The 19,102-nt window shown below is 49.7% G+C and overlaps 6 protein-coding genes across 6 annotated transcripts; 3 read left to right on the top strand and 3 right to left on the bottom strand.

The window, feature by feature from the left end:
- The first annotated feature begins 15 nt into the window (after positions 1-15).
- On the top strand, positions 16-1,873 carry PHATRDRAFT_48157 (predicted protein). The gene is made up of 2 exons (XM_002182636.1): positions 16-805; positions 914-1,873. Exons 1-2 carry the CDS (start codon positions 179-181, stop codon positions 1,760-1,762), a joined length of 1,476 nt encoding a protein of 491 aa, XP_002182672.1. The 5' UTR covers positions 16-178; the 3' UTR covers positions 1,763-1,873.
- A 4,178-nt stretch (positions 1,874-6,051) lies between these two features.
- Pt-KIF4 (kinesin family-like protein) lies at positions 6,052-7,036 on the bottom strand (the record flags this gene model as incomplete). The annotated part of the gene is made up of 2 exons (XM_002182486.1): positions 6,052-6,849; positions 6,923-7,036. Coding segments are annotated over 2 exons (912 nt in total), but the record flags the coding sequence as incomplete, so codon positions are not given.
- A 1,556-nt stretch (positions 7,037-8,592) lies between these two features.
- PHATRDRAFT_38549 (predicted protein) lies at positions 8,593-12,408 on the top strand (the record flags this gene model as incomplete). The annotated part of the gene is made up of 7 exons (XM_002182635.1): positions 8,593-9,492; positions 9,543-9,725; positions 9,808-10,432; positions 10,500-10,644; positions 10,722-10,829; positions 10,903-11,221; positions 11,302-12,408. The coding sequence occupies 7 exons, from the start codon at positions 8,593-8,595 to the stop codon at positions 12,406-12,408; spliced, it is 3,387 nt and encodes a 1,128-aa protein (XP_002182671.1).
- A 285-nt stretch (positions 12,409-12,693) lies between these two features.
- PHATRDRAFT_48155 (predicted protein) lies at positions 12,694-15,819 on the bottom strand (the record flags this gene model as incomplete). Its single annotated transcript, XM_002182485.1, has 1 exon — positions 12,694-15,819. The coding sequence occupies exon 1, from the start codon at positions 13,819-13,821 to the stop codon at positions 12,694-12,696; it is 1,128 nt and encodes a 375-aa protein (XP_002182521.1). The 5' UTR covers positions 13,822-15,819.
- On the top strand, positions 13,480-16,888 carry PHATRDRAFT_48154 (predicted protein). The gene has a single exon (XM_002182634.1). It carries the CDS (start codon positions 14,241-14,243, stop codon positions 16,761-16,763), a length of 2,523 nt encoding a protein of 840 aa, XP_002182670.1. The 5' UTR covers positions 13,480-14,240; the 3' UTR covers positions 16,764-16,888.
- PHATRDRAFT_56499 (predicted protein) lies at positions 16,181-18,817 on the bottom strand (the record flags this gene model as incomplete). The annotated part of the gene is made up of 2 exons (XM_002182484.1): positions 16,181-16,883; positions 17,009-18,817. 2 exons carry the CDS (start codon positions 18,815-18,817, stop codon positions 16,815-16,817), a joined length of 1,878 nt encoding a protein of 625 aa, XP_002182520.1. The 3' UTR covers positions 16,181-16,814.
- Positions 18,818-19,102: the final 285 nt, after the last annotated feature.

Genomic DNA, 19,102 nt, shown 5'->3' with positions numbered 1-19,102 from the left:
CAATCCAGAACAAAGCAAAACAAACCGCACGAACAACGCAACATACTCACCTACACGAATTCAGAATTGGGAAACGGGCAATAGAGTCGGTTGATCTGACATATATCTGATCCTTACCGTTTGATACTCCGCTCACACACACTCTACTGATTAAGTCCAATCTCGGTTGCACCCTAGAATGAGCTACCGTCTGGCGCATCTCTCTTCCTCTCGATTCACTTCCCCGTCGTTGGTAGCACAAAGACGAGTACGTGGGCTCGAGGCAGCTAATTCAAGCTGGGCAACCCATCAATCAGTGAAAGTGTGGTTTTCCTCGAACTCTGTATCTTCATTGTCACTTTACATCCACCGTCCAGTGAATTCACGATGCACTGAAGTAATCGTCGCCAGCGCGCTGGCTCTCTTAACTACTAGCGTCTTAGTCTTGGCGTTTCCCACAACTACTGCTACCTCTGAAGATCCCCATAACCACACTATTCCTGCACCAAACAGTCCTGCTCAACTCGTTGTCTCTTCAATTTGGTCTGAACCCACAAAGTTGGTATCGCACGGCGGCGGAGGTAACGATGGGGACGGCAAAGGGACGAACGGTATCTTGGGCTCGCTCGTGTTCGCCGATGTCGCGCACTCGATCGGCGAGCATTGCCCCTCGAAATCACCGAACCGGAAGGCTTTGTCTATATCTGCTGCTGCCACTAGTGCTAGTACCACCGAAAATCCAGCGAGTTCTATAGAAACAGCTACCGTAGTACAATTGGGTGGCAACTCTGTTACGAGAGGAAGTGTGCGTCAGAAACCGTACGATGTAAGTGAATTTGCGTCCCAGAGAATGGCTTTTCGTGTATTCATTTATTCACTGAGTTGCTGACCTCTTCGTTATTCTGTGCGGTTGTTTCTTGTCCGGACCCTGCAGGTTTCGGTCCGCGCACTTCAAGGAGGCCGCATGACCATGGAAGACGAATACGTAGTAGCCAACGGCGGCCGTTTTGCTGGTGTCTTTGACGGACACGGGGGTGGAGGAGTCAGCCAGCGGCTACGGGTTAATTTGTACAACAAAACTTGCGCCGCCCTCGCACGCAAACAACACGAATTGACCGATGCGAGTTCGGTGCTTTCGCACGTGGCAGCCTTACGGGATGCCTTCGACGAAATGGAGCAGGATGTTCTGGAAGATGATGGCTTGCAATATCAAGGAAGCACAGCTGTGGTGGTGGTCGTACATGAATCGGAAGAAGGAAAGCGAACTTTGCTGTCGGCTAACGTTGGCGATAGTCGGGCTATCTTGTCGCGTAATCAAAACGCCGTTGATCTCACGCGAGACCACAAACCAAATGATGATCGCGAGAAGGCGCGTATCTTGGCCATGGGCGAAACAATTGAATGGGATCTTATAAGCAAGGTGCATCGAGTCCGAAATCTGAGTCTTAGTCGAGCGATCGGCGATCGGTACGCCAAACCCATCGTATCTGGGCAAGTCGAAATTCAACACTATCCTGTGCAGGAACAAGACGATGAATTCTTTTTACTCGCTTCGGATGGGTTGTGGGATGTCATGACGAGTCAGGATGTTATCTCTTATGTGCATAGACAGATGGAACAGGAATTAGATCGAGAGAGCTTACACAAGGATGATCGCGAGAACTACAAACTGGTACTCCGGAGGAATATGGCGAAGTTCGTCGCCCGCGAAGCGATGCGCCGTGGATCAGCCGACAATGTTTGCGTTCTCATGGTGTGGCTGAATGATATGGGGTTGCGATGAATTTAGATTGTGAACCTCCTTATTTATGCACTTGCATGTAAACTGAGTGAGTGCTGCTATGCTTTTGCGATCACTAGTAATAATATTCGATGTATACTAAAGAGAGCGATCAAAAACTTCGTTTTTTTTGTATAGTTATAAGTTCAGTCAATGTCGGTGCTGTTTTCCTTGCTCATGTTTCGTGGGGTCGACGCCTGCTCCAAAACATGGCCAAAGGGCGGCAACGTCAAACGCTTCGAATTTGCTTTGGTGGCCTTTGAATCAGTTTGCCTCTGGACTCGCTTTGGGGATAGCGGCTGTCGGCGGATGTTCTTTACCTTAGCCATATCTTTGCCCGGACTAGGTGATGCGCTTCGACTGGAGGAGGAAGAAGATGAAGCTGTGCGTGTTGTTCGCGAAGCTTTCGTAAGGCGTGCCTGTGTCGGCACTACGTTTTCAGGTGATGGCTTCCGCTTGCTACCGCGTGCGAAGGTAGCAGGTCGTCGTGGCTGTGCAGTATCCGTCACAGAAGTCTTCGGCTTCTTCAAAACTGACTCACCAGGTTGGGGAAGTTGGGAGCGAGCGGAGCGTTTGCGACTGACCGGTGAAAAACGGTCTTCCCCTTGAGCGCTCTTTGGTCTCTTCATTGCACTTTTTGCCTGGACAGTACGGAGGTGCATAAACTCGGTCCTTTGCTCGACCCAGGTGTCCATATGTTCAGAGCTCTGTAAAAGTGAGCTGACTTCATAACTCAAAAGGTTGGAATGGAAGTTTGTTCCTTCGTCGCTGAGCCAAGCCTTCAGTAACGATGAGAGTTGCTCAAGTTTTGCGGCAAATTTTCCCTGCATCTGTTTGCGAAAGCGCTCCTCCTTGAGTAAGTTGGAGCTACCAGATTTCTTGCTTAAAAGGCGTTGTTTGTTGCACTGGCTGTCTTCAAATTCAGCTAGCTCTGCACTAAGGATTCGAATCTCAGAATCAAGTGAAATTATGCTGCTCTTGGCTTCCTGTTTGGCCCGAAGCTTTTCAACTTCGCCATGAATACTTTGAAGTTTAAAGAGCCGAGTCTCCAATTCGACGAATTGATTGGTAACGTCCTTGACTGCAGAGAGTATCCATTGTTCCCCATCGCACGCCGACAAAGTCAAAAGCTCGTCGAAAGGGCGTAGAACTAGTGCCTGCATTTCCGTCGAATTTTCTTCTATTCTGCTCCAGAAATTGCCTCGGTCGCCGGAGGATACGCTCAAAGCCTCCCACACCACGGTAAGGGCTTCGATCTCGCTTTGAGTCATAGCTTCCACTCCCGGTACAAGGGCTTTGACCTCTGTAATACAGGCCTGAATGCACTCTTTCGACAGAGCAGGCAAACGGAAAAGCGCTTCATGGAAGCTGGCGTATGCGTCGATCGCTTCGACTTCTCCTTCAACAGTTTCGAGAAGTGTTTTCTGAGTTCGCTCGATGATGTCGCGAAGTCTATCAGACAATGCACGACGGCTCTTCGAGATCTTTTCCAATGCCTCGTGCACCATGTTAAGATGATTGGTAAAAGAAGACGTCGTTCTAATGACTCCGGCATCGGCAACAACAGCTCTGGAAACGCAGTTGATGGCGTCGGAAGTCCACCATCCTGGAAGACTTTTTAGCCGGTGCCTTGCGCTCTGCGTAACAAGACTGACTACATCTGAATCAATCAAGTTCATTTCACGACAAAGTACAAAACACTTTTTATGGATCTCCGAATTCTTCACGAGCCGCTCGGACTTTTTGACACGAAGAGCCGTAATTTCCTTATTGCACTGATCAAGAAAATTCTCGTTCAGCTGACAAGAGGCCAGATCACTTTCAGGTGTTGATGTCTTAGTAATGATATCCTGAAGCTCTGCGGGTAAATCTTGCACATTAATTTCCATCGCAGAACATAGGTCGGAAGCTTGCTTCGCGAAATGTTCTCGACGCTTGACGGCATTAGCATAAGAAGGGCGAATCTCGGCATGTTTCTGGCGAAGCGATCTAAGCTTTTCAACCAGGCTAGACTCCGCCAATTTTGTGTCTACGGATGGCGTGATTCCAAGAGAGGCTTGCATCGACAGCAGCTCTTGCTCCAGCTTAAGAATGTCTGCCTCTGTCGTCGCCTTCAGCTCCGAGACTTCCCGAAGTTTCCGGCTACACGTATCAGCCAAACAGTTTTCAATCTCGGTATGAACGCAGGCCCTTGAGTCTATCGAGACTCCGAGTTCGCGCCAAAGGGACTGCATCTTTGTCAGGACTTGGTCTGGCATTGCTACGCCATCCACTTGCTCCAAGGCGACCTCCATCATCGCTAGCCGTTCCTTCGCATCAAAGCAATCCAAATCGACAACTTGCAAACGCTTAAGGAGATCTGCAGTTTGCGTCGTCAGAAAAGACCTTTCCCGTACCAAGTCTTCTATTTGATTAGTAAGAGAGAGATTCTGGGCTTGTATGGTGGCAAGTGTCTCTAGTGGATCCGTTTGACTGTCGGAAGTACGCCTTTGGTCAGCCAGCTCTCTCGTAAAAACGAACAGTCGAGAGTTGAGAGCATCAACTTCGTTTTCGAGACATCGCAGTGCGGAATCTTTTCGGCTTACAGCATTCGTAGTTTTTTTTCGTTCGATCTATTAAAAAATGAGCGGTGAGTTTATTTGTTACAGAGATTCAGCAAAAAGTGATACACGACCTACCTCGGCTTCTGTCAGAGTTTCACAAATCTCAACGAGGAGTGTACGAAGAACTGGGGCACTTTGGTTGGCCACAAGATTTTTGACTTCTGACCCACTCTTAGTTTCATCGCCGTCTTCAAACGTATCAAGATGCGTTTGGAGATTCTCTAGGTCTGACCCAAGTAGCTCAACCTTTAGCTCTAGTTCCCCTACCGCGTGCTCATGTTCTTGGACCATTTCCTCTGTATCATTACTTAAGCGCTCGGAGCGACTGTTCCGTGATTCCTCTAGATCCTTCACAGCTTCTACCATCGATCGCATCGTTAGACTGTATTCGGCAACCTTTTGTTCATATTCTGCTTGAATTTCCACTTTTCCCACTCTCTCCGAAACGAGTCTTTCGATAAGGAACTTCAACGATATGACTTCGTCGTTCAACGAAGCAAACTCATGTTCTCCACCACTTTTTTTCACAACGACCGAGCTCCGACGACCGCTTGGACAAAGCGAAAGGCGGTTTTGCGGCGTCGCACTAGTACGGTCTCGAAGCTCTCGATTTCGTAGCGACAGTAATTTCATCAAATGGGACTCTGTTTGCTTCAACTTCGTTGACAGTTTAGTGATATAAGTCTGCCGTTTGTCGAGGTTCCTCTTGTGGACGGAGACTTCAGTCTGCAGTTTGCCAACACGCTTCTCTGCGTTACGTTCTTTCCGTTTTAAAGTTGCAATTTCTCTTGTCCGTGCTTCGGTGTACTCTCGGTGTCGCGTTGCGGCTTCTTTTTGCTTTTTTATCAAGTTAGCTCGACCATGTTTAAGCTCCGAAATTTTGCGTTCCATGACTTTGCATCTTTGTGCTTCCTGTTCAGCCTTACGATATAGTTGTCGGTGCTTTCGAGTTTCATTCCGCGCCCGAGCCAATGACTGTTCCACCATTTCGAGCTCTTTTTTAATGGCCTTGGAGCATCCTTTCGACGGATCAGCTGCAGCCTTGTCGAGCTGTTCTGCTAACTGCGCCTTTTCCGCCTCGAGTTGTCCAACCTCTGCCATTAGTGCTTCGTATTTTATTTTCATGTCGTGATATACCCGAAGACTTTCGCGCAATTGCAGAAGCATTGTCTGTTGCTCGGCCAGCTCGCCCTCCATTTGCTTGAGTTCGGCATCATCCTTCTGCTTTTCCTTTCCAAACTCGTGGTCGCGTTGTTGAAGCTCCAGGAGCTGATCGAGAATCGCCATTTCTTCATCTGGGTTCACTTCATCCAAAAAGGCCGAGTCAAATTGTTCCAAGACCGATTTATCACTGTCTGATCCACCAGGAGCAATATTTGGTTGAGGGGAAGAATACTGGACAATGGAAACAGTCTTGCCCTTGGCACGTGGTGAAGTCATCTGCATAGTAGCTGCTGTTGACGGGGAAACAGTCACACACACCGAGGCTTGCTTCTCCTGCGCCACAGCTTGTAGATGTTGCAGGTACTCTACGACGTCTGGACGTTCCAGCAATACATCTTCGACCTCACCGACGTTGGAGTTCTCGTTAAGCACACCGAAAGCTCTCTTGACGAGTTCCGCTTGAAGCACGTGTGTCAGAGCCTTGTAGCGCTGCAACTCCAGCAAACCCGCATCGATATTCTGCACGGGAGCGTTTTGAATATTGCGGGCCCGATTGGCGTAGTGCATAGTGGATAAGGTTTCGGAGGCGTTTGTGTCCGATGGTGAAACGCAGGCCAAAAAGAGCGTCTGGCTATTTCCACCCAGAGCATCTTGTAGCAAGCGCGTCAGTTTGGACTGGCGGTAGGGAACGTGAGCTTTCTTGTTTTCTGCTAAAGCATTGATGACATTTCCTAACGCGAGAAGACCTTCGTTAATTTTGATACCCTCCCGAGCGCGTTCCCCCTGAGCTCCAGTCTTTTTCATTCTTTCACTGCCCGCCAGGTCAACAAAGGTAAAGCGACTGCTCACCGATACGTCCACTCCATCTCGACAGTATTTTTGTGCAAGAGTGACGGTGAAAACGGCGTGGGATCGACTACTCGTCAAGTTCATGAGCGTTGCGGCAGTGGTGCGGTTCAAGGTCCCCTCGTGCAACACGTTCAAGACCTCTTGAGCTGTCTGTACGCCCCGATGCGTGAGCCCGTTGCAAACGATAGCGCCGCTGGAATCTTCTCGTAGAGGCAGAGAATGGCGCCTTGGATCCAAGAGATCGTGTACATCTTCGCCGTAGACTTCCAGAAATGAAGCCTGCAGATGATAGTCGATCAGGCTGTTGTTGGAGTGTTCGAGGTCGGAAGCGTCTTTTTTGCTTTGCAAACTCGTGAAAAGTCCGTGCATAAAGCGAGGAATCAAGCCGGTGTTAATTCCTACTTCCAGCTCGGTGTGAGCTTCGCTCCCCATCGTAAAAGTCTTTCCCGAACCAGTCTGCCCATAGGCCATAATCTGAAAGCATGTCAAATTCGAGGTGTGAGGCAAACAGTGCTGCAAACCTGGTGGCGAACTAGCTAGTACGTACAGTCGCGTTGTAGCCATCAACAAAGCTCGTCAACAGCGGAGCCGAAACTTGCTGATACAAGTCCTGCTGCGTAACATCATCATCAAAGACGGCATCGTAGGTAAATCGCCGTTCACCCAGGCGAATTTCTGGCGCCGTAACTTTGAGGACTGATTTCCCGCCCTGCCCGATCTCTTGACTCGTCAGTGGGCGGACACGAACAGCGACCCGCACACAAGTTGGATCGTTAGCCGTACGTAGCGGCATTGCAGAGAACGCCATGGTCGGTTCTTTGTTTGCGAGGGCATCCAGTCGAATCTGTTGCGGAAAATCCGTTGTGTATTGCTATGTCGCTGCTATCACGGCGATTCCTAGTATTCCACAATTTGGGCGCGGTAGGTGCAAGTCTCTATGACACTCGGAAAACAACGTTATTTAAGCAGATAGTTAAATGACGTTAAACAAGAAAACCAAATGGCTTTATCTCAAAGGCAAAAGAAAGGCGCGTGTACTCTGTTGTCTTTGCTTCTGCTGTCTCATCCTTACTTAACTGTAAGTTAACTCTAGTAGACCTGAAGAATTTAGGCATTAGTAAGCACGCAGTGTTTGGGAAAAGTTCCCCATGGTGGTACATTCCAGAAACTAAATGCAGGTGAATTTTCATGAGAACTTTGTTGACCAAACTCAAAGAGTGATGCTACAATCGATGCTTTTCGTCACAACAGCGCATCACTGCTAACTTCAAAATTTTGAATCTTTACTTGCCATGACGGCATCTCATCGTCTACACAAAGATACTTGTGTCAGCAATAGTGACAAAGTTTGTGGTTTTGGGCCCTTCTCAAAACCTGTATTGGGATACGATGTAGCCAAAAGCAAGAACCTCCAATGCTTTGCAGTAAAATGTTGAGGAACAGCAAACGTAGGCTTTAAGAGAGAAAGGGGGCGGGCAATAAAGCAGAGTGAAGCGAAGCCAAGGATTTTCTTGCTGGATTGATTTCCGCATGAAATAAACCCCATTGAAGCGTTTGCAGGTGTTGCCACGAAGAATAAGGTGACACGATCTCGAGACGGCATACGTCAGGATTCGTTTGGCAACTTGCTCCTCTTCTTGCCTTTAAATTTGGCATCGGAAATATATTTAAGTTCCTTGTCCAAGCACTTTGGTCATAGAACAATGTATGTCAAAGCAATGACTTTGAATGTCAAGTTAATATCATTAATGCCCGAATTTGTCGATATATATGAGGACACGCTTAGTTCAAGAAGACCTGACGATTTGCAATGACTTTTTGAGCAAGACCCACGTGGTCAACAACTAACTGTAAGAAATCCAACACAAACAACTTCCCGTTCATTTCTTCCTTCTTCGACAACGCAAATAACTTTCACTTTTCCACTCCTTCCGCGATATAAGATAAGCTTTTGACTGAAAATCAATTCTATACAGGGCCGTTCATCCATTGGCATCTTTCCCGTCTTCATCGACTCGATTTGGTTGTCGTACTCGAAAGACCCAAGAAAAAGTTGTGTTTTACAACAGAATTTCTTGGCGAACGTAAGCTAATGTAAGTTCATGCTTTCGCCTTTGCGCCGAATGCACTTCCATTCAATGACTGATGATTATTCCATGAATATATCTTTTAGCAGTCCTTTGGCACGTAATACCTGAGCCCATCGCGGATAAGTTCATGTCTTCACACGGTCAGGAAACTGTGGTGAGCTTCGACGAGCTGTCCCAGGCAAGTTCCGAAAGCGAAAGCAAAAAATCTTCCAGTAATGGCGGACGGTCGGATGATGAAGCGAGACAAATCTTATCCAAGCAGGAATCTGAGGACGTTTTCCGTCTCCGTGTCACAGTAATTCTGGTTTTGTTTGCAGCCGCCATGGCAGTCTCTGCTTCTATTTTTCTCATGATCTCTACCTCAGAACACCAAGAGTTTGAAAACCAATTTGAAGGTATCGCTGAACGAATTGTTGATGCCTTCGAAGGAATCCCTCAACAGAGAATTGGCGCTGTGAGTTCTTTGGCTATAGCGGCAAGCGCGCATGGCGTCGATCATCATCAACATTGGCCGTTTGTAGCCTTGTCTTCTTTTCAGGAGCGTTCAACCTCGATTCGAAACCAGGCCCAGGCTCTCTTTGTCGCTATCGCACCATTGATCAGTCAGACTGATCGAAGCGAGTGGGAGAGCTTTGTGTCAAGCAATGCATCCAATTGGATTGACGAAGGCTTTCTCTACCAAGAGCAAATGGGGTTAAGCCAATTTGCTCCATCAGGCAACGCGTCTACCATTATCGCTGGAGCTCCTTTAATTTCATCATTGAATGAAAATGTATCCTACGAAAACAGTTTGGGAGAAGGTCCTTTTCTTCCATACTGGCAAACATCTCCGATTCTAGAAGAAAGCCTGCTAAATGTTGACATTCTGAATGATCAAGAAAAGGCGGAAAGTGCTCGTACCTGTCTTGAGACCAGATCCGCGGTCTTTGGAAGGCTTGAAAGCGCTCCGGCTGCAAGCAATGACACTGAATCATCCTTCTATACGCTCTTCTATTCCAAGCTCTTAAGCATCACGGAGGGGGAGTACGTAAATTACAAGGGTGACCCTCTGAGCACCTTGTTTGTACCCGTTTTCAGGTCTTTGAAAAAAAAAAAGATGAACCAGTTGCTGTAATCGTAGCAACAATGCACTGGGCCTCTCTTTTCAAAAACTTGCTTCCTACAAATATTGAAGGCATTCACGTCGTGTTGGAAAATCCGTGTTACGGGTCCTTTACATATGAAATCGAAGGGAGAAATGTCAATTCTATCGGCAATGGTGTAAGTAGACAACAATGAGAGGGACGAAAAGGAGATCTAGAGCCTCATCGGTGTTCTATACGTTTTCTTGTACATTTCACAGGACCACCATGAAGTAGCCTTTGAAAATACGTCGAAAAACGCGAGCCTTTTATCTGTGGAGAATACTGTTGACGGAACGCTGAATGGTCTGCCGTTGTATGAAGGTGAATGCCCGTTTAGCATAAGCGTTTACCCAACGGCAAAGTTCAGAAGCAACTTTATCACCCTGACTCCACTAGTCGTCACTCTTGCCGTTGCCCTGATTTTCGTCTTTACTGTCTTCATGTTCATCATGTACGACCGCTTTGTTGAACGACGGCAGAAAATTGTATTACGAAAAGCAGTTCAAACAAGTGCAATTGTCTCTTCAATGTTTCCGAAATCAGTCCAAGATCGTCTTTTAGAAGCCAATGAAAAAGCTAGGACTCAGGTATCGACTGGTGCGAACAGCCAGATGAACTCTTTTTTCAATGGAGCCGAGCGCAACAACTACGATCAGCACGATCCTATTGCCGATCTCTTCCCAAACTGCACTGTCCTTTTTGCGGATATCGCTGGCTTTACCGCATGGTCGTCTTCACGTGACCCTGCTCAAGTCTTTGTACTCCTTCAAGCAGTGTACCAGGCATTTGATGCTATCGCAAACCGTCGCAAGGTTTTCAAGGTTGAAACGATCGGTGATTCGTGTAAGTAATACCTCCCTCTTCCCTTTGTCATGGTCGATTCACTAACAGAAAGCTTCCGTGAACTTAGATGTGGCTGTCGCTGGGCTTCCTGAAGTGCAGGAGAAGCATGCGGTGGTCATGGCAAGGTTTGCTTGGGAATGCCTTATCAAAATGCATCAGGTTACGAAGGATCTGGAAGTCTCATTGGGGCCTGATACCGGAGAACTTTCCATGTATGTCTGCATTACTTCACGTTGCTTTCAAAGAGTTTGTCAACTTTCACATGTTCAGTCTTTCTGTATATTTTTAGGCGCGTGGGTCTTCACAGCGGTGCGGTCACAGCAGGTGTTCTTCGAGGGGACCGAGCTCGTTTCCAGCTCTTTGGTGATACTGTCAACACTGCTGCCCGAATGGAGAGGTACGGACATTGTGTATACAAATAATCAAATTGTCAAAGCAGACTCTAAATCAAATTGATCACACTTCAACAGCACCGGCGTGCGAGGTAAAATTCAGATTTCACAGTCCACTGCAGATCTCATTATAGCTAGCGGGAAAGCGCATTGGATCAAACAGCGCCCGGATTCTGTCGAGGCCAAGGGCAAAGGCACTTTAACAACTTTTTGGCTTCAACCTCGTGTCAAGGAGGGATCAAGCAATTGCTCAAGCGAAACAGAAGATGCTTCGAATCCACAATTCCAGTATGAGATAGGTGACAAACCCCTTAGAAAGAGCTACGCATTGGTTGCCAAGCAAGACCGCCTTATCGATTGGATCGTCGAGCTCCTCGCTGAGTATGCAAGAAAGATTGTACGTGCGGATTTGCCGTAGGCTAAGACAAACAGTAAATCATGTCCACTTCTCACCTAACATTCTCTGCTTCCTTGCAGATTTCAAGGCGTGGTGTTCTTCAAACCAAGCCAGACCGGTGTTTCGACCTCTTCTACGAAACGCCCGAAGGTAAAACATGCCTGGACGAAGCCACAGGAGCTGTATCCCTTCCACAATTCGATCATGAAGCGGGTTCGAAAAACGCTGACGAATCTGTTGTTCACCTTGACGCTAACTTTGTTCAACAGCTTCGCGAGTACGTCTCTATTATCGCATCCACGTACAGAGAGAACGCCTTTCACAATTTTGAGCATGCCTGTCATGTCGCAATGTCGGTAAACAAACTCCTCAAGAAGATCATTTCACCCTATTGGAGACCCGACGAAATAAATGGAGGTTCAGGCGGCCTGGCGTTACGCCTCCACGAGTTTACACATGGGATCTACTCAGACCCGCTGACACTGTTTGGCATAGTGTTTTCGGCTTTAATCCACGACGTAGACCATCGTGGTGTCTCCAACGTCCAGCTCATAAAGGAGGAACGTGAAATGGCAGAGGTCTACCGGGGCAAGAGTGTCGCTGAACAAAACTCGTTGGACATTTCTTGGGGGCTCCTGATGTCGTCACAATTCAAGGAGCTCCGTACCTGCCTCTTCCACAACCGAGATGAGATGATGCGATTCCGTCAGGTGATCGTCAACACGGTGCTAGCCACAGACATTTTTGACAGGGAACTCAACGAGCTGCGTACGAAGCGGTGGAGAATGGCATTTTACGAAAGCCATCCAGACACAACTTTTGGAAACGATCTCAAAGCCACCATATTAATAGAGCATATTATCCAGGCGTCCGATGTGTCGCACACAATGCAGCACTGGCATGTATATCGCAAATGGAACGAGCACCTGTTCCACGAAACGTACTTGGCGTATACGGAAGGGCGTATGGCATCTGATCCGTCAACGTTTTGGTACGAGGGGGAACTTCGTTTTTTCGACAGTTACATCATTCCGCTGGCCAACAAGTTGCGCGATATTGGCGTCTTCGGTATGTCGAGTGACGAATACCTCATCTACGCACTCAGCAATCGTCAAGAATGGGAGCAAAAAGGCCAGGAAACAGTGGCGGAAATGATGAAAAAATACTCTTCGTATCGCAAGAGGTGATTGGCGTACTTGGGTACCAAAAACAGTTCGACGGCAATGAAAATCTTTCTCTATACCAAAAGGGAAGGAGTCTGCGACGCGTGAACCAATACAATCCTTACTATTGCATTTACTTCCTCGCTTGATATTGTTTCTGATACGTAACACTTCCTTTCCTCACACTGACCTAATGTCCGACGCGTAGAACTTGCAATGTCGTCGCCTCACGTAGTACGCCGGTGCCGTCGTTTCGGTAAGAGGGACACGTGACCTTCTCGCTTATCCGCACTTGGCATGCGCCGCGTGTCATTTTTGTAGGAAAGGCTTGACAATGTCTGCCCGAAGGACAGGACAGCGGAGCGCAATATGACCGGGCCGTTGACACAAGTGACAATGTCGATGATCCAACGGACAGGTCTCGACCTTTTGGCAGGTACTGTAATTGTGATATCGACAGATGGGTTGCGTAGCAGAAATGGGGCTGTACACCAACGACGCTTGCAGAGGGTGCCGAGGCAGAGTAGCGGTTTGTGCCTGTCGCAGTTGGTCCTCAAACCAACGGCGACAAAACTCTTGGGACGCCAGATTCTCATTCGGGCTTTCTGGAAGCGTACGATTGTTGTCAGTATGAAACAAAGACAAGGCCCGTGCCAGTGCTTGACTCTTCACGAGCACAAGACGTGTTGGCTGTCTCTCACCACTACTGCGCTTCTCAACCCCAACGGACCGCGTTAAGACCCAGTCCAACATTAGGACCACGCCGGACAAATTCCGGTTGCCGCCAATATCCACGAATACAAGAGTTGGTGGACCAAACTGCCTCGCTTCCAGTTCGGCTTGATTCGGATGCAACAAGGCGTCGCAATGACAAACGCGGTAGTTGGCCCGTGCGGAACCAGTGGCGGTGTCTTGTTGTTGAAGCGCGATGCGGGTTCGCTGCACCATGTCGGACGAGGTGTCCATACCAACCCACGACGAGACCCTGGCTTTCCAGAAGGCGCGACTCGTCTGACCGGTGGAACAACCAATCTCCAGGACGCGATCAGTCGGTCCCGACCAAGCCACGGCCCAGTGACGAAACGATGCCGTATCGGGAACGACCCGCACCAGCAGCGATCCGAACGACGCGGTCAGCGGTAGCAATTTGGAACAGTCGGTCAGGGACTTGGGCTTGACGCGGCCGTCGACGAGGATACTCCAGCTGTCCGGCTTGTACAAAGAATGGTCTACGTTGAAATCCTCAACGGGCCGACGACGCTTCCGCACTACCCCTGAACGTTGCTTCGGTCGATAGTACACGCGTTCGCCATCGGCATAATCCCACCGAACGGCACGAGCTTCGTCCCACAACTCCAACACGAACGGACAACGAAGCTCCTTAACTGTTGACTCTGTCGCGAATGTTCCTTCTGCTTCTTCCAAGAGATCCTGCATTCCAGGGAGTTTCAGGTGTCGTACAACTTGTAACCGCTGTTGGCTCTTGCATATTTTCTTTGGTCATGGTAGGATGCATACCGGAACCATCCTTTCTTTCTCAAAAGGTCGCTCGTAACAGTGACGTCCAGACATATAGAAAGCAGTAAACAGTGCGCCTATTGCGACAATTTCGTCTATTGCCCAATCAGGTTCTCGGCCCAAATAGATTCCCCACAGTGTTCCTCGCCAAGCGAAACAATGAAGGACGAGGGCAATTCCATTTCATCAATCAAAAGTCAGACCATATCGTGCGCAGTCATATAAGTCAATCGACTCGGATCTCCGTCGCTCGAATTTGTTCCATTGGGAGTATCAACGTTGACACTTTACAAAACGCGCATACACTACACGCACACAAATACAGCGGTGCTACAAGGATGGGTCGACAGTCGAAGCGTTGGAAGAAAAAGGGCGGTCGTGCAGCGGGAGGACGCGGGGGTGGAGGTCCAGGTCGCGGGGGAGGAGGTCCGGGTCGCCGTGACGGGGAAACCTACGTGCAAACGGTTGTGGACGCGGGGAATTTCAAGTTGGAAGCCTACTATGCAGCACAAGGCGTACACGATCACCGATGGAACGAACAGGGTGAGCTCGTGCCTTGCAATACCGTCGCAGAGTTTACGCGGGAGCGGTTGGCCTGGCGGAACGCGATTGCCAGTATCCTGCCCAGTAGTTTTCGCATCGCCAAGGATGTCTCGCCGGAACTGCGCCAGAAAATGGAAGCCGATTTGGATACCTTGTTGGCCCAGACGCCGACGCTAGAAGACGGCGTTTCGGCAATCCGCAAGCTCCAATTTCTCCCGCACGCGTTCCAACTCGGTTTCGATCGCACCAAGATTCGCAAACACCCCGAGCTCCAAGCCCTGCACGAGTGGCTCAAGGCCGAAACGGACTGCGGGCACATTACGCGTCAAGAAACGGTCAGCATGATCCCACCCGTCGTCCTTAACACTCAACCCAACGACAGCGTTCTCGACATGTGCGCCGCTCCCGGATCCAAAACCTCACAAATTCTCGAACAACTCGACGGTCCGCGGGGTTGTCTCGTCGCCAATGACGCAAACCCGCAGCGGGCTTACATGTTGACTCATCAACTCCGCCGAATCATGCACGTCAATCCGGTTGTCATGATAACGGCTTGCGACGCCCAGTTCTTCCCCGCCGTCACACAGTTCGACAAAATTCTAGCCGACGCCCCCTGCAGCGGCGACGGCACGTCCCGTAAAAATATTGGCGTATGGAAGACATGGACGCAGGTGGGGGCGCTCGGTTTGCACACTCTACAGGTGGAGATAGCCTGGAAAGGGGCCTCACAGCTACTCCGCGTCGGTGGGGATCTGTGCTACTCCACCTGTAGTATGAATCCAATGGAAAACGAAGCCGTTGTGGCCGAACTCTTACGACGGGGCCAAGGACAACTGGAGCTCGTGCCTATCACGCTACAAGGCTTTCGCACCCGACCAGGATGGTCCGCTTGGAAGGTCCTGAGTGAAAATAAATCCCGACGGGATATGAAGTCCCAGCGCAACAAACGAAACGCACAGAAAAAATGGGAACGCGAACAGCAGCAAACAACGGAGAGCAAACTTTCTCAAAACCTCATCAGTACCCCAGTGGATTCGTCTGTTGATGGTAGTGATCAAACTCTGTTGGCGAATGGCGTAGGCAACGTGGAGAAGAGCAATAATTCTACCATTGAGGAGCCGATTGAGCCCGATATGAATTCCACGGCGTCTCCGAAACGTGAGAACATGGACGACAATGACAACGAAGAAGAAAGAGACGAAGTCAAGGCAGATCGTGACATGGTTGATCAACGGTTCGAACCGACCGGCATGAATCAGGTCGAATTGCTGGAAATGGCCAAACAGGCTGGACTCGAAGAATACCACTCCATGACCGATGTTCCTGAGAGTCTGCAGCGTCGGGTCAAGGAATCTTGTTTCCCACCAACTATAGACGAAGCCAACACTTACCACCTCGATAGGTGCCTCCGGTGTTACGCCCACGACAATGATACGGGCGGATTTTTCGTTGCCTTGCTACGCAAAAAAGGTACCATCAGTGCCAAGGACCGTCGAGTACAACGTGCGTCGGACTCGACTGTGGTGGTCGAAGCTGAGCCTCCCGTAAAGAAAGCCCGGGTAGAAGACGATGACGAAGATGACACTTCGCCAACAGAAAACAGCAACACCAAACAAGAAGTTTTGAATGACGGCAATAAAGAGGACGGCGATAACGATGACGAGGATGTAGGGGATCCGGACGAGCGCGCCAAAGGCAACAAAATCAGCGATAAGGACCAGGGTAAGGACGACTTCGTGCCCGTAGAGGGTGGCGTTTTAGATCCAATTGTTGAGTATTACGGCTTGACGGGTCCCGAGTTCTGCCGCGACCAATTCATGACTCGAGCAGGAGGTGACGCCAAGGTCATTTACTACATTGGGGCTCAAGTTCGCGCGTTGATTGATCTGGGTATTCAGGACCGTGTGACCATGATTAATTCCGGTCTCAAAGCTTTTGTCCGGAACAATAAAGAATGCGACTGCAAATATCGAGTTGCGCAAGAAGGAGTACACTTTATTGCCCCGCACATGTCGGCTCGCAAATTCATTGCTAGTAAGGACGATTTTGTGAACTGCTTGCAGACGGATCCCACTTCCTTGGCTATCTTTTCGGACGAATTCAGCAGCGCTATCCGACCGATTGCTGTCGGATCGTTCGTTGTAGTATTGGAGGGATATGATGATCAGTATCATCGCAAAATGTGCCTTTCGATGTGGCGGTGTAGGGGTGACAACATCAATGCTTTGGTCGCCAAGGTTGAGATTGACGGTATTCAGAGCAAATTACAATCCATGGAAGCCAAGAAAGAAACAGAATGTACAAACGAAGCTTCGTGATCTTCGTTTATGTTATGCGCAGAAAGGATGCATCAATGAGAATCGCGTATGTCACTTCAGGCGACTTTTCTGAATCAGAACAAGATAAACGTCAGCCACATTGGTTCCCGTCGGGCCGGTCTATCACGGTAAAAGAATTGAATCCAACAAGTTAGAATTACTAGTCCATAAATTCCACCAGATACCGTCGATGCATTCCTAGTATGTTCCAGTAAAACGTATGTTTGTCCAGCCGAGCGACGTACCTTAAGTAAAGGGGACCGGCCATTTGCATCCGTTTGCGCCAAATACGGATACGCATTGTGCGTTTCTAAAGCGAGCAATGCGTCGCCAGGCAATCTGTCCACTGTGTGGCCATCCACAATGGCACCGGCTGCATCCGTGGGACCATCCGTTCCGTCCGTTCCCACACTGGCAACCACGACTACAACATCGTTTTTACTGTTCAAACCCACGCGTTGTAGTTCCAAAGCGGCGGCTAGAGCCAATTCTTGATTGCGACCTCCCTTCCCATGCTTTTGACTCTGTTCGGGCAAAGTGACGGTCGTTTCGCCGCCGCAAATCAACGCCGCTGGCAATGAGGCCAAGGAAAATTGTTTGGATGGCGTTTCGGGTAGAGCCAAGTGTTGGGCGAGCTGTACTAGCCATCGTGCAACCTGCCGGGCCTCACCTTCCGTTCGCGTCCCCAGAATTACGGGGTGATATCCAAGGCGTTGCGCGGTAGTGGCAGCTGCCGTTACGGCCTTGGCGTTATTGCCCACGAGACACGTCACGGCTCGGGCAAAAACGCCGTGTGACGGGGAGGGTGAATCCGGCAAGTGCCCGTCGACCCCCGCACGCATCAATCGTCGCACAGCATCGGGCAAGGCCTTTTCGGGGAGCGTTTCAGCCAAGGCCCAAGCATCGGACCAGGTACTGGTGTCCGGTACGGTGGGACCGCTGGCGATGAGGTCGAGTGGATCGCCCAATACGTCGGACAATATTAGACTTACCACGGTTCCGGGATGGGCCGCCGCCGCGAGGCGTCCACCCTTGCCCGTTTCGAGACGTTTGCGTACCACGTTCATGTCGGTAATGGACCAACCGGACTGCAACAAAGCCTGGTTTGTTTGCTGCAAATCCAGCAGAGTGAGCGATTCGTGCGGGGCACAAAATAAGGCCGACCCACCGCCACTCAAGAGTGCGAATACCAGGGTTCGTGGTGAAGCATATGTGTGTACCAGGTCGAGCAATTTGCGAGAAGCGTCCACACCCCGTTGGTCCGGAACGGGATGGGAGGCTTCTCGGACTGAAATGTTGTACCGTGATTGTTGCAGTATCTCGAGTTGTTGTGGTGTGGCGTGCCCGTCCTTGACAATCACGAGGCCGGAGATCGAGGGCAATTGGTTTGTCGCTGGTTGGCCCTCGGTAAGACGTTCCAACAAGGCAGTAGCCATGGCAGAGGACGCCTTTCCAAAGGCTACAACGAGGATATGATCGTAGTCCGACAGAGAGAGGTTTACCATGTTGTGTGGGTCGATCCCAATGTGCAAGAGTGTAGCTTTCGTACCGGGTTTGGATGTGTGGTTGGCAGCAGCGGTAGATGATAGATCCACCAATTTTCGGACGTGATCGCGCACAGCCGTAACGGGGTCGACGGAATGAATCGCCGCGTCGGCCATGGTGCGGGCGTGATCCGTTACGGTAGTGACGAGTCGTTCCGACGACTCGGTCGATACGGCACCCAAAGACATGACACTAAGAGTCCTCGTGGACTTTGGGGATCGCAAACACAGTGACGACGCACGTAATCGTAGCAATTCAGTGACCGATCTGGAAGTCCGACTCTTTGTAGAATAGTAAAGAAAGGATTTAGATGGCGTTTTGGTCGACGATAATGTGTTGGTCGGAGAGAGGAACGCGGATACGGCCCGTCGACGACCGTTACAGTTACTTAGAGGCGTCGAGAAAAGGGCCAAGATCAAACCAACCCGTTTGCGCTCTGCAAATCTTCTCCTACCAAGGTTATGGAAGAGGGGAAGGATTGCAGTCGCCGACACGATTCGGGTCCTCATGGTGAGAAGTGTGTTGGTGCCTCCTGTCGGGATCGACAGACAATAAAAAGGATAGACGCCTCATCCATTCGTGTCACGTACGACTTTGCCAATTAACAAAGTTCGAATTTCCGACATGAAGGATTGGTCCCATACGTTCTCTTCCGGTCCCGACGGAACGTGAACCAGAATTTTCTCGGCACGCCGGTCTCGCATTTTCCAAACGACCATGGTCAACGAAAAATCGGCGCTTTTGGCACCCCCTTTCCTTCCAACTCCCCTCTTCCTCGGCATTGACACTGTCCC

The sequence above is a fragment of the Phaeodactylum tricornutum genome, chromosome 16 (assembly GCF_000150955.2).
Source record: "Phaeodactylum tricornutum CCAP 1055/1 chromosome 16, whole genome shotgun sequence".
Classification (NCBI taxonomy): Eukaryota; Bacillariophyta; class Bacillariophyceae; order Surirellales; family Neidiaceae; genus Phaeodactylum; species Phaeodactylum tricornutum.
This window is presented reverse-complemented; position numbering and strand designations above follow the sequence as displayed.

Coding starts and splice junctions, on each gene's coding strand:
- PHATRDRAFT_48154 (XM_002182634.1), top strand. CDS start 14,241: ATGGGTCGACAGTCGAAGCGTTGGAAGAAAAAGGGCGGTCGTGCAGCG.
- PHATRDRAFT_48157 (XM_002182636.1), top strand. CDS start 179: ATGAGCTACCGTCTGGCGCATCTCTCTTCCTCTCGATTCACTTCCCCG. Junction 806..913: donor TGCGTCAGAAACCGTACGAT/GTAAGTGAATTT, acceptor CGGACCCTGCAG/GTTTCGGTCCGCGCACTTCA.